Consider the following 13392-nt stretch of genomic DNA (forward strand, 5'->3'; position numbering starts at 1 on the left):
GGTGAGGGGTTCAAAAGACAGACCAGTCATCTGTGAGCAGCTTGGCCAAGATTGAGAAACCCAAGCAATGGGGGAAGCAGTGAGAGGGACAGCCCTGGTTACAGGGAAGGAGGTGAGGGAATCATTTATGTGTTCATTCCGGGTGGTGAGCATGTGCACGCAGTGACCAGGACACAGAGAGTCCATAAAAAGTCCCATGGAGCGCACACTTCGGGGAAGCAGAAGTGAAGTGGCTGCTAAACTAACGAGTGACGTCCAGTGTCGGGAAGGGGTGACACAGGAAGGAGACAGGGGCAGGCCAAGAGCACAGTGGCAGGTGCATTTCTTAGGGTGTGAACGGAGGCTTTGGAGTGAAGACTTGAAGGGTACAGGAGGGGCCCAGACATCATCCCAGGCTAGGGACAGGTCCAAGTGGTGTACTGGAGAACAGGCTGGTGGGAAGGGTGGCTGGAGCCAGGACTGGGGGACAAAGCAGAGGGGAAAAAGGTGGGCCCTCAAGCGAGTGGGGGGGCCCTTGGAGAGTTTTCAGAATAGTGGGGACCTGCACTGCTCATGCTTGTGCAGGCTCAGGCTGGCTGGGGGGTCCCTGGACATGCAGTAACAATGACAACTGTGGGCTTCCCAGCAGGCCAGGGTTTTTCCTGCAGGACGGATGGAGGGCAAGGGTCACCTTCCTCACCTTCAGCCCTGCTGCTGCCGCCTCAGCTCCTCGGCCCCCTGGCTCAGGTCTCTATTGCACAAAGAGTCTTCTGGTCTTGGATGGGTTTGTCTACAGGCCTAGCTCCAGGACCCCTGTCATTTCTATGTGTGTCCCACAGTCCTAGCTCAGCATCAGGCCTGGTCAGCCAGTACTCGGCAGACAATGGCACAAACTGGGGAGTCCCGGTCCTTTGGGGTTTAGGTTTTTGTGTACAAAATGAGGACAAACCATGGGGATACAAGAACCAAGAGGCCGTGAGCTCTGGGATCTGTGCTGTATGGGAGGCCTTGCAGCCCTGGTCAGTGATGGCCCAGCCTCTCCTGCAGGTAGAGCAAGGCCAGTCTTCAGGAGGCCTTGTCTTCCCATGCCAGCCTGGGAGGTCCATCATGCTCTTGTGGCAAAATGCCATCAGATGACATCATGGCGGCCTAGCCTACCCAGGGTGCAGACGGGGACAGTGACCACACGGCAGCACAGGACAGAGGGACTTCTGCACCTGGGGTTTTGCACTGAGGCTGCCATTTGATGCAGATGGGAGATCCTCTTAAATTCTTTCTCCAGGGTTTACAGAGAATGAGGTAAGATATGTCCAGTGATGGGGAATAGCCAGTGAAATAGGACTCAACTCCCAAAATCATGTTTTTGGAGAGTAATAGCATGGAAAATTCTCCCTGTAGTTTTAGGAATATGTCAGATTCTGAACTGGGGACACAGTAAGATCACACTTTCATTGCAAGAACAGACAAAAACGGGCAGACAATGTGCCAAAGTGTTACAAGCAGCCAGCACTGGGTGGGGGGCGGGATTATTAACTTTCACTTTCCCACCATGATGAATGTGCAGTACTTTCATCATGCTGACCGGCAGGGCATGCTGGTTTTGATGTGGACAGGAAGCAGGTAGGTGAGTACCTTTGCCCTTCCCAGTGCTGCCATCAAGGTCATGGAACTGTCCCCTTGCCTTCCATACCTCTTCTCCTTGGAACCTCCCTGGGCCCCTCCCAGACCCCACAGCCTCTTCGCTCTCATTTCAGTTCCCCTTCTGCTGAACAGGCCTCACTGCACGTCTACAGGGAGGCCTGAGGCCTGGCCTGTGCTCTGGGTCACCGAGTTAAGACCATGTTCACTTGGGGAAGTGGGTTTGACCGATGAGAACCACATTCTTTTTTGAGGTTCTACATGCCCGGGTGGACTAAGGGCAACTGGCTCTGAGTGTGGGGTCCATGGTACTGATCCAGACTTGCCTGTCAAAGCTGATTTGGCCTTGTCTGTATAAGGCTGGGCCTAGAAGGCATAACCGAGCTTCTGGGAAATCCACGATGACCTTTAGTTAAACAGTGTTGCCATCTACACCTGTGCACCTGCTGGCTTGGGCTTTTGTGATCGGGAAGCTCACCATTCCATTGGAGAAGGTTGCTGGTATCTGTGCTGTGCATTCTAACTGTGCTGACTCTCCTGTGAGTTACAGAGTGGTGTCTTTATCTGTCCTTTCAGCAGTCCCAGTCCTGTAGACTGCTATCCACATGGTGGCCTCACAACTACCGTCAGCCATGATTTCTAACAGTCATCCCTGCAACGTATGCTCAAGCCCTCCTCCCCTCAAGACAGGTGTTTTCTCATGTGTTCTGTCTCTCCATCAAGACAAGAAGGGCTGGGATTACTGACTCCATCGCTTGGGCACTCCTCCAGGTGATGGTGACAAGTGAGGCGCGTGCCTGCCGGGAGCCCCTTCACCCTGTCTTACCCAGCGAGGCGGCATGCAGGAGGCAGTTCCCATCTCCTGTCGTGGCCAAGGGAAGAAGCCGCTTACAGCTCGTGCACACAGTGGACCACCAGTTCAGACGACCTGCAACGGAAGGTCAGTTCAGAACGCAGGAGCAGAAGAGGCAGGGATCATGGGGGGAAGTCTTTTCTAAACAGGCACAAAGGTCAGTGGGAGATGTTCTGGGAGATTCCAGCAGGAAGGTGAAGTATTACGAGTCATTTTTCCTCAAATGATAGATGGCTACTTGCTCCCTCTAAGACAAGAAACGGCCAACCCACTGGTCAGTGAACAAGAGGATTAGGAAACTCAAGGCCAATCCCTTCTCTCCTGGAAGCTGGCAGCATCTTTTACACACAACATAGCATTTCTCTTTGATCTTCTCAAACTCGATGTTTCTTCTTGAAAGTTGTTTAGTCCTTTAATCACCTTTGGTTTTTGATGCACACACACCCTTGAAAGTATGGTCTGTATTTAACACAGAAAAACCATCAGTTATTTAGGTGCAGTCATGTTAAATTTCCTGAACTCATACAGAAACTTCTGCTTCTGCGAAGACAGAGCAAGCGGACGTTTCCCTAGGAATCACAATGAGATCTCTGGAATTATAGATAAGATATGAAGACTCTGAAAGGGGCTGGCGCTGTGGCTCACTTGGCTAATCCTCCGCCTGCGGCGCCAACATCCCATATGGGCACCGGGTTCTAGTCCTGGTTGCTCCTCTCTTCCAGTCCAGCTCTCTGCTGTGGCCCGAGGGGGCAGGGGAGGATGGCCCAAGTCCTTGGGCCCCTGCACCCGCATGGGAGACCAGGAAGAAGCTTCTGGCTTCGTATTGGCACAGTGCTGGCCATGGTGGCCATTTGGGGAGTGAACCAATGAAAGGAAGACCTTTCTCTCTGTCTCTCTCTGTCTTTAACTCTACCTGTCAAATAAAAAAAAAGAATCTGAAAAGTGGAGAGAACGTGGTAGAGCAGCCAGGGACATGGAGCTGATGGCACAATATAATGATAGGATCACACACAACCACACACAACCATAGAAAAACTAAAAAGCAAAAGCATGTTCTCAATATACGAATACTAGGAAAGGTGCAGCTCGCCAAGCAGTTAGCCCTTTAGACATAATGGTTCCATTCTAGTCGAATACAACGGGGAAAAATTACAGCTGCACCATTGCTCTTGATGGCAAATGCTTAGTGGGGTGCCTGGACGTCCACCTTTTCTGAACTGTAACCAGGTGGCCTCTATCACTTCTCTCACTGCTGGGAGGAGGGGCCAGAGAAGGCTGAGCACAGAACCAGGACTTCAACCCTGCTGGGTGGTAATGAGCACCTCTGTCTCTCCCAAGGGAAGACATACATGAGTCTGGACCCCCATGCTCACCTGGTAGTAACAAGAGTCTCTGACCTCCCAGCAATGGTCATATCAGCAGAGGCCTAGTGAGAAGCCTCAACTCTTACTCCTGCCCATCAGTCCCAAGATGCCCACCCCACACCAAGGTGCCAGCAGGTGGGAGAGAGGAGACTTTTACGTGCATAGCTATCTGTCAGGAGGCAGCAATCTCCTCTTAACTGTCAGAGGAGGTTTGCTAATGTACAAGATTAGATAAGGAGGGTTGCTAAGACACAAGATTTAAATAAGTCCTGTAACTTAATACTAATGCACATCATTGTTTTAAATAAAAGATTTATTTATTTACTTTGACAGAGTTACAGAGAGAGAGGGAGAGACAGAGAGAGAGAATCTTCCACCCATTGGTTCACTCCACTGATGGCCACAGTGGCTAGTGCTGGGCCAGGGTGGAGCCAGGAGCTTGGAATTCCATCTGGATCTCACACATGGATGGCAGGGATTCAAACACTTGGGCCACCTCCTGCTGCTTTTCCCAGGACATTAGCAGGGAGCTGGATTGGAAGAGGAGCAGCTGGGACACAAACCAGTACCCATATGGGATGCCAGCATTGCAGGTGGTGGCTTTACCAGTGATGCCACAACACTGTCCCCTCAATGCACATTCATTTAGATCGAAAAATAGCTTATAACAAGAACCAGGAAGATTTCAAACAGAATGAGGAAAGACAATAAACAGACATAACACCAAAATGACATAGAAGTTAGAATTCTGTCACAGAGATTTTAAAGCAATTGTCATAAAAATGCTTCAGCAAACAATTGCAAACACACATGAAACAAATGAAAGATAGAAAATATCAACAAACAATTGCAAACAAACATGAAGCAAACGAAAGACAGAAAATATCAGCAAAGAAAGGGAAGTCTTTCCGGAACAAGAGAGGATGCACGGAACTAAATGACAGGTTTGGAACTGAAAACATATAGTGATTGATTTGAAAAACTCAGTGGAGAGTATGAGATAAGATGAGATGAAAGCTTGAATATAGAAATTACTCATTTTGAACAAACGAGATAGACTAAAAACCCCTGAACTTCAGGTACCTGTGGAGCCACAGCAAAGGATGTGACATTCACAATATGAGCAGGCCACAGGAGAGGAGAAGCACAACAGACCTGGAAAAGCATTCCAACAGACAACCACTGAACATTTCCCAATTTTTACAAAAACCAAACAAACCAAACCAAACCCGTAAACACGGATTTGAGAAAACGAACAAACCTGAATAGGAAAGAGAATTCATAACAAAATGTAAAATGGTCAAACTTTCAAAAACTAAAGACAAAGAAAAAGCCTCGAGAGCTTGCAACAAGAAACAACATCTTGTGTGTGTGTGTGTATGGTCTGTGTGTATGTGTGTTGTGCCTGTATACGTGTGTGCATGTGGTATATATGTATGTACATGTGTATGTATGTGTTTGTGTGTGTATGGTCTGTGTGTATGTGTGTTGTGCCTGTATACGTGTATGCATGTGGTGTATATGTATGTACATGTGTATGTGTGTGTTTGTGTGTGTATGGTCTGTGTGTATGTGTGTTGTGCCTGTATACGTGTATGCATGTGGTGTATATGTATGTACATGTGTATGTATGTGTTTGTGTGTGTATGGTCTGTGTGTATGTGTGTTGTGCCTGTATACGTGTGTGCATGTGGTATATATGTATGTACATGTGTATGTATGTGTTTGTGTGTGTATGGTCTGTGTGTATGTGTGTTGTGCTGTATACGTGTGTGCATGTGGTATATATGTATGTACATGTGTATGTATGTGTTTGTGTGTGTATGGTCTGTGTGTATGTGTGTTGTGCTGTATACGTGTGTGCATGTGGTATATATGTATGTACATGTGTATGTATGTGTTTGTGTGTGTATGGTCTGTGTGTATGTGTGTTGTGCCTCTATACGTGTGTGCATATGGTATATATGTATGTATATGTGTATGTATGTGTTTGTGTGTGTATGGTCTGTGTATGTGTGTTGTGCCTGAATACGTGTGTGCATGTGGTATATATGTATGTACATGTGTATGTATGTGTTTGTGTGTGTATGGTCTGTGTGTATGTGTGTTGTGCCTGTATACATGTGTGCATGTGGTATATATGTATGTACATGTGTATGTCTGTGTGCGTGTGTATGGTCTGTGTGTATGTGTGTGTTGTGCCTGTATACATGTATGCATGTGGTGTATATGTATGTACAGGTGTGTGTATGTGTCTCTGTGTGTATGGTCTGTGTGTATGTGTGTGTATGGTGTGCCTGTATATGTGTGTGCATGTGGTATATATGTGTATGTGTGCATGGTGTATATGTGTGTATGCATGTGTATGTGTGCACAAGTGCATATGTGTGTGATATGTGTATATATGCATGTAAGTATGCATTCATGTTATATGTGTATGTATGTGCACATGTGTGTGTATGGTCTGTGTGTGTTGTGCCTGTATACGTGTGTGCATGTGGTATATATGTATGTACATGTGTATGTGTTTGTGTGTGTATGGTCTGTGTGTATGTGTGTGTTGTGCCTATATACATGTATGCATGTGGTGTATATGTATGTACAGGTGTGTGTATGTGTCTGTGTGTATAGTTTGTGTGTATGTGTGTGTATGGTGTGCCTGTATATGTGTGTGCATGTGGTATATATGTGTATGTGTATGTGTGCATGGTGTATATATGTGTGTATGCATGTGTATGTGTGCACAAGTGCATATGTGTGTGATATGTGTATATACACATGTACAGTATGCACTCATGTTATATGTGTATGTATGTGCACATGTGTGTGTATGGTATGTGTATGTGTGTAATGACAGATTTCTCATCAGAAACCAAGGAGGCTAGCAGGAAGTGGCACACCATTTTTCAAGTTCTGAAAGGAAAGAACAGTCAATAGAGTCTTGTATATATAGTAAAATACCCTTCAGGAATAAAGGGGAGATGAACACATTTTCAGATGAAGGAGGACTAACAGAATGTGCTTCAATCAGATTTACCCTTAACGGATGACAAAGGAATTGTGTAGACAGGAGGGAAATAACAAAAGGAAAAATTACTGGAACATCAGGAAGGCAGAACATGGAAAGGATAAAAGTATGGGCAAATACAGATTTTTTTTTAGTTTTCTAAATTATATATATGATATTTGAAAAAATTAACTTTTGTCTATCTGTATATATCTCAGGAAATACTTAAGAAATTACATTTTATTTCATTTTAAAAGATTAATTTACTTATTTGAAAGTCAAAGTTACAGAGTGAGAGGGAGAGAAACCTTCCCTCTGCTGGTTGACTCCCCAATGGCCACATTGGCTGAGAATGGGCCAGGCTAAAGCCAGGAGGAGCCGGGAACTTCTTCCAGGTCTCCTACACAGGTTGCAAGGGCCCAAACATTTGGGCCATTCTTTGCTGCTTCTTCCAGGCCATTAGCAGGGAACGGGATCAGAAGTGGAGCAGCCGGGATATGAACTGGTGCCCACATGGAATGCTGGCGTCACAGGCAGAGGCTTTAACCAGCTATGCCACAATGCTGGCCCTGACAGCTATATATTTTTTTAAACTTTTATTTAGTAAATATAAATTTCCAAAGTACAGCTTGTGGATTACAATGGCTTCCCCCCCCATAACTTCCCTCCCACCCACAACCTTCCCAACTCCCGCTCCCTCTCCCATTCCATTCGCATCGAGATTCATTTTCAATTATCTTTATATACAGAAGATCAATTCAGCATAAATTAAATTAAGATTTCAACAGTTTGCACCCACACAGAACACAAAGCTGACAACTATATTTTAAATGATGAATATAAAGAAGCAAAATTTCAGGTAAGTTTTATAGTCAACTCTAATGGCCTTTAACTGAATTTCAATAAAGTGAAAATGTTTATCACATATGTTTCCAAGAAGTTTGTAAAAACATATTTTAATTGAATATTCTTTTTTCAAAATATTTTATTTATTTATTTGAAAGGCAGAGTGACAGAGAGAGATTGAGAGATTTTCCAATTGCTGGTTTGTGGGGAGCAACTGGGAGCAACTCGGACTAGACTAAGTTGCTGGAATTAGGACTTGTTTTATGCATCTGCTCTCCCACAATATGGCGCTGAGATGGGAGAAACAGCTTCTACTCAGCTGCCTCCAGTTCAACCAATAAACTGTAGGACCTGCTCCTGATTGGAGGGGAGCGACGTACTCGGCGTGTGGGTAGCAGAGTTGGGATTGGTGGAAGAGGACTATAAAGGAGGAGAGAGATGGCATGCACCAGGAACATCTAAGGGGAACATCTATCTGAAGGAACACCTGTGCAGCCCCCGAGAGAGCCGGCCGGTGGTGTGCCGCTCCCCCGCGGAAGTGGGGAAAGCGGCAGGGGGAACCGCCCTTCCACGGAGGTGGAAGGGACGGTAGCCAACCCGGAAAGAACCAGCAGCAAACCCGGGGAGGGCCGAGCAGACAAAAGAACAGCGCAGGGTCCTGTGTCGTTCCTCCACGAAGAGGGGTAGCGACACTGGTTCACTCCCCAAATGGCCGCAACAGCCATGTCTGGGCGAGGGTGAAGCCAGGAGCCAGGAACTCCATCCTGGTCTCCCGTGTGGGTGGCAGGGGCCATCTTCTGCTGCCCTCCCAGGTGCACAAGCACGAATCTGGATTGGGACTAGAGCACCCAGGTCTGGAACCAGCACTTTGATATGGGATGCTGGCATTGCAAGTGCTGACTTAACCCACTGTGCCACCGTGTTAGCCTCTGAATTTTCAAAAAAAGAATATTAATAGAATTTGAAAATTAAGAGGACATGACATTATTTACATTTCTATAATTTATCTGTCATTAGTAAGGGTTCATTTTAGTATTGATTAGCATAGAGTTGGTCCTCTGTATATAAAGTCATACTAAAAATGATCCATAATGAAGGAGATGGGAGAGGGAATGGGAGGTGGGATGGGAGCAGGATGGAGGGTATGGGGGAAAGAACCACTGTATTCCTAAAGTCGTATCTACGTAAAAATGCCTTCATTAAATAAAAAATAATAAAATGAAAAAATCAAGGATTCATTTTAGTAAAAGGTGTTACTTCTTTCAGAACAGAAATAATGCAATATGAAGCATAAAGATTATATATAATGCTTGAAAAGTAAGGCCCTCAGAAGTATATTTAGTTTACAGTCAAAGAGTTATTGCTAATATATTACCATATTAACAAGATTTAATATAATAAATCTCAGAAATATTTTGTTTGAACTGGATTCCTATCTGCTTTCCAGCGCCTCTTGGTTAAGACTCACTAATTCCACTTTAATGGTAAATGGTTTTATTTATATAAAATAAATGTGCCCTTAATTCTAGGCAAAAAATGCACTGAAATTAATACCACAAAATAAAACAGATGAGCATCTATTCTATGACGATGCTAATACTTATGCTAATACAGTAGTATATTCTTACCACCTACAAATCATCTTTATTTAAGGTAAGTAAGAAATGCAAGTTACTGCTTTAAGTGACAGTACTGCCGGGTGGCCTGTTGGAGACAGAATTAGAATTACCAATGCAATCACTTAGTAACTACTTTCTCTCTAGGCTGTGAAACAGCAACCTGCCTCACCTGACTTTTAAAAAGTCCTTTTATAAACATCTAGCCTGGCAGATACTAAAACTGGGCTGCCCTAAAGTAAAAGAAAAAGTGAACATTCTTGCTTACTAAGGCATAAAACCCAGCAGAGGGGCTGTGACACTGAAAGTGACACATTTAACATGAAAGTGGGCCAGGCTCATTCATTCTTGGAATCGCATGTAAGCGGCTGGTAGCTCCCGGCACCCATCAGTGGGCGCAGAGGCAGGGGTGGCACAGGGAAGGGGCCAGTGAGGCAAGGGGTCTGCATCATGTGGCGGACCTCAGAGTCCATCTAAAGTCACGGCTCCTCCCTCCCATCCTTGCCGACACAGCCCTGCTGCTGCGGGCATTTTTCAGGTGAGTCTCCTTCCCTGCCCTGTGGAGCACATGTTGATAGGTCCAGCGCAGTCCATGCAATTCCATCCCCCTTGCCAGGGTTGGAGTTGGCATGGCCACGTGCCACCGCCTGGCCCAGGGGGTGAAACAGGCTATCTGCTGGGGCTGCTGCTAGGAGAGCGGTGTCCAACCTTCGGAAAGGATGCAGTCGTGGGCTCTCTCCTGCTACCTGGGATGACCCCGTGAGAGATGTGGGGCCAGATGAAGTCACAGCCATGCTGGAGCCCTGAAGGGAGCTGGCACTGACCCACTGAGGGAAGCAGGAAGTGGTGTTTGGGTCCTTGGCACCAGCATGGAGCTGCCAGCCCTGCTGTGAGCCCACCCATTTTCAGATGATGGAGGACAATGATGAATTATTGGTTTAAGCTCCTGCTGGTTGTGTTAGCGTGTCTGCCTGCTCACTGTAGGACCCACAATAAATCAATGAGTTCTCTCTCTTTCTCTGTCTCTCATGTGTATTCCCATTTTACAGAGAAGGAAACTGAGGCTCAGGGGGAGTAAACAAACTTGCTCACAATTTGCTAAATCTTAACAGGAGCCATGGCTCATCCTGGGTAAAAATCAGCTCACATAAGGTTGGTCTAATTTAGTCAGATGTGGCTGAGCTTGTGGCCAGCCGATTTTGACTTCTCTGGACCTAACTTCAGAAAATCCGATCTTTGATAGCAGCCGAGCTGGAGCTCCAGTCGAAGTGTGTCTGAAGTCACAGGCCCAGACCTTTCCACTCCTTCACCCACTCTGCTCGCTCTCTCTCTCTTCTTGTTTCTCTCATTCTATGTTTTCTAGGAAAGTTTTGTAAAACACCAAGAGCAATACACTCATTGCCCGGGACCATGCGAATGGCAGCCCCTGTCCACATTTGCTCCCGGGTGTTCCTTTCAATGTAAAATGAAAAAGCAGTAAGTATCAGGTTGAAGCTCCCCTATGCGCCTCCCCGCCTCATTCTCATTCCTCCCCCCCCACCCCCCACCAAGAGGCACTACCACAGGCGTTTGCAAGTTTTGCATTTTATCACGTGAAGGCAGTATTTAAAAATGCACTCCATATTTAAATCTTCAGATAAATGATGCCATTAGATATTGGGAAATCTTATGCCTCTGCCGCTAATTTCCAGGAGACCTAGGCTTGGCCTCACCCTCTGCGGGACAGACCAAGGAGTCTTCAGCTTGGGACTGCACATCCCCAGGGAGCAGTGCCTCACCAGCAGGTCTGTGCAATGCACAAGGATCTCAAAACCATGTTATTTCCTTCTGTCCCATATTCCTGCCCGTCATCTCTACTTCTTCTTCTCTCTCTACCCCTCTTTTTTTGGGATTGGCAGTGTCTGGGCATGGCAGGCCCTTGGTCATTGTTTTTCCTGTCCCCGTAGGGTGTTCAGATCTGTGGGCTCCTTTCTCTTTCAGACTCTACACCCACAAAGAAGGGCGAGTGAGGATCCTATGGATGCTAGGTCTACACTTGGGAGAGGAAGTGAGGAATTAGCCCTACTGGATTATTCAAGACTGGGATATGGGCACTGCACAAGACAACTGGCTGGGATTATCTCCCCCACCCCAAATTCATTGTGAAAAACAAAAGGAAAGACTGCAACACATTCTTTACAAGACTAAAGACACACAATGACCAAATGCAGTGCATAACTACTGATTGGATTTGGAATGAAAAAATTATAAAGGGGGCTTTGCGGTCAATTGAATATAGACTCCGTATGTGACGGCATTATTAAGTTGGTGTGAATTTTCTTAAGGGTGATGATGTGCCTCTGGTCACAGAGAAGCTCAGCCCTATTTTCAGAAGATACAGGGTTCAAGTAGTGAATTATCGCCACACAAATTCAAAGGGCTCAGAAAAACATGGTTTATCTATCTCCATATGTGAGTGTGTGTGTGTGAGTGTGTTTGTGTGAGTGCACTCAGAGGGAGAGGGAGACAGAAAGAGAATCTGACAGAGCCCTGAAAACTGGTGATTCTTGATAAAAACGATGCACAGGTACTAATCTTTCAAATTTCCTATAGACTTGAAAATGTTCAAGAGAAAAAAAATGGAATGTGGGTTTGCTTCACAGTTTGACATTTATAAATGGAGACATTCTATTCTAGTGCCAAAGACAATTTCTACGCAAATTAACTCATTTGTCTTGATTCAGTTTAAAAACTGGCTGAATTCAGTTAAACATTCTTAGGGGGAATCTAATGGATGCAAATACTAATTTGATTGCATTTTCTGCTTTTCAATAGATTGAACTGGAATTTTTACAGTTTGGTTATAATGTTCAAATTTTTCAGAGGCACAGATGATTTCTCTCAAGTGCCTCATATCAATTCCCAATGAACTCACGGCAGACAGTATTAATAAATCATCGTAGTTTCCATGGCAGGCATGCTAATCAATCATCAGCCTTTCCACAAAGGAGGTTGAGGACCTGGTCATCTGTCTCAATTCACAGCTCTTTGCAATATTGACCAGCTGCTTCAGGCTGACAATGGGGATGGAATGAATTATTCATCCATTAAGTAGGCTTTGGAAAAATTTCCCCTGCAGAATCTGGGACCAGAGTGTCAATGTTAGTTAAGGATTTAGAAAAGCAGCCAGCAGAAGGATTAGGCACAGGGACTCCAAAGGTAGACTTCCAGGGTTCAACTCTACATTTCACCACTGTGACCTTGGCTAAGTTTCTTAAGCTCTTTGTGTCTCAGTCCTCAATTCTCAAAAATGAGCATAATCAGAACCATTAGGCAAGCAAAAGAAATCAAAGGGATACAAAATGGGAAGGAGGAAGTCAAAGTATCCCTATTTGCAGATTACATGATTCTATATCTAGGGGGTCCAAAAGACTCCACTAAGAGACTACTGGAACTCATAAAAGAGCTTGGTTAAGTGGCAAGATATAGAATCAACACAAAAAAATCAATAGTCTTTGTATATACAGATAATGCCACAGCTGAGAAAGAACTTCTAAGATCAATTCCATTCACAATAGCTACAAAAATATCAAATACCTTGGAATAAATTTATCCAAGGACATCAAAGATCTCTAAAATAACAATTACAAAACATTAAAGAAAGAAATAGAAGAAACAAAAAAATGGAAAAATCTTCCATGTTCATGGATTAGAAGAATCAATATCATCAAAATGTCCATACTACCAAAAGCAATTGACAGAATCAATGTGATGCCAATCAAAATTCCAAGGGCACACTTTTCAGATATAGAAAAACAATGCTGAAATTCAAATGGAAACACAGAAGACCCAGAATAGCTAACGCAATCTTATACAACAATAACAAAGCTGGAGGCATCACAATGCCAAATTTCAAGACATACTACAGGGCAGTTATAATCAAAACAGCCTGGCACTGGTCCAAAAACAGATGGATAGACCAATGCAACAGAATAGAAACACCAGAAATCAATCCAATCATCTACAACCAACTTGGCTTTGACAAAGGAGCTAACATCAATCCCTGGAGCAGGGACAGTCTCTTCAACAAATGGTGCTGGGGAAACTGGA

General features: G+C 45.0%; 1 protein-coding gene across 9 annotated transcripts in view; it reads right to left on the minus strand.

The window, feature by feature from the left end:
- Nucleotides 1-13392, minus strand: part of OTUD7A (OTU deubiquitinase 7A) — a 384176-nt gene that overhangs the window by 28111 nt on the left and 342673 nt on the right. For all 9 annotated transcript variants that reach the window (XM_089309208.1, XM_089309204.1, XM_089309203.1 and 6 more), the window contains one exon: nt 2444-2545. In XM_089309208.1, coding sequence (XP_089165334.1) covers nt 2444-2545 — 102 coding nt within the window. The remainder of the gene's footprint in view (nt 1-2443; nt 2546-13392) is intronic.

The sequence above is a fragment of the Oryctolagus cuniculus genome, chromosome 12 (assembly GCF_051225735.1).
Source record: "Oryctolagus cuniculus isolate XC-2025 breed Fujian yellow rabbit chromosome 12, ASM5122573v1, whole genome shotgun sequence".
In the NCBI taxonomy this organism is placed as follows: Eukaryota; Metazoa; Chordata; class Mammalia; order Lagomorpha; family Leporidae; genus Oryctolagus; species Oryctolagus cuniculus.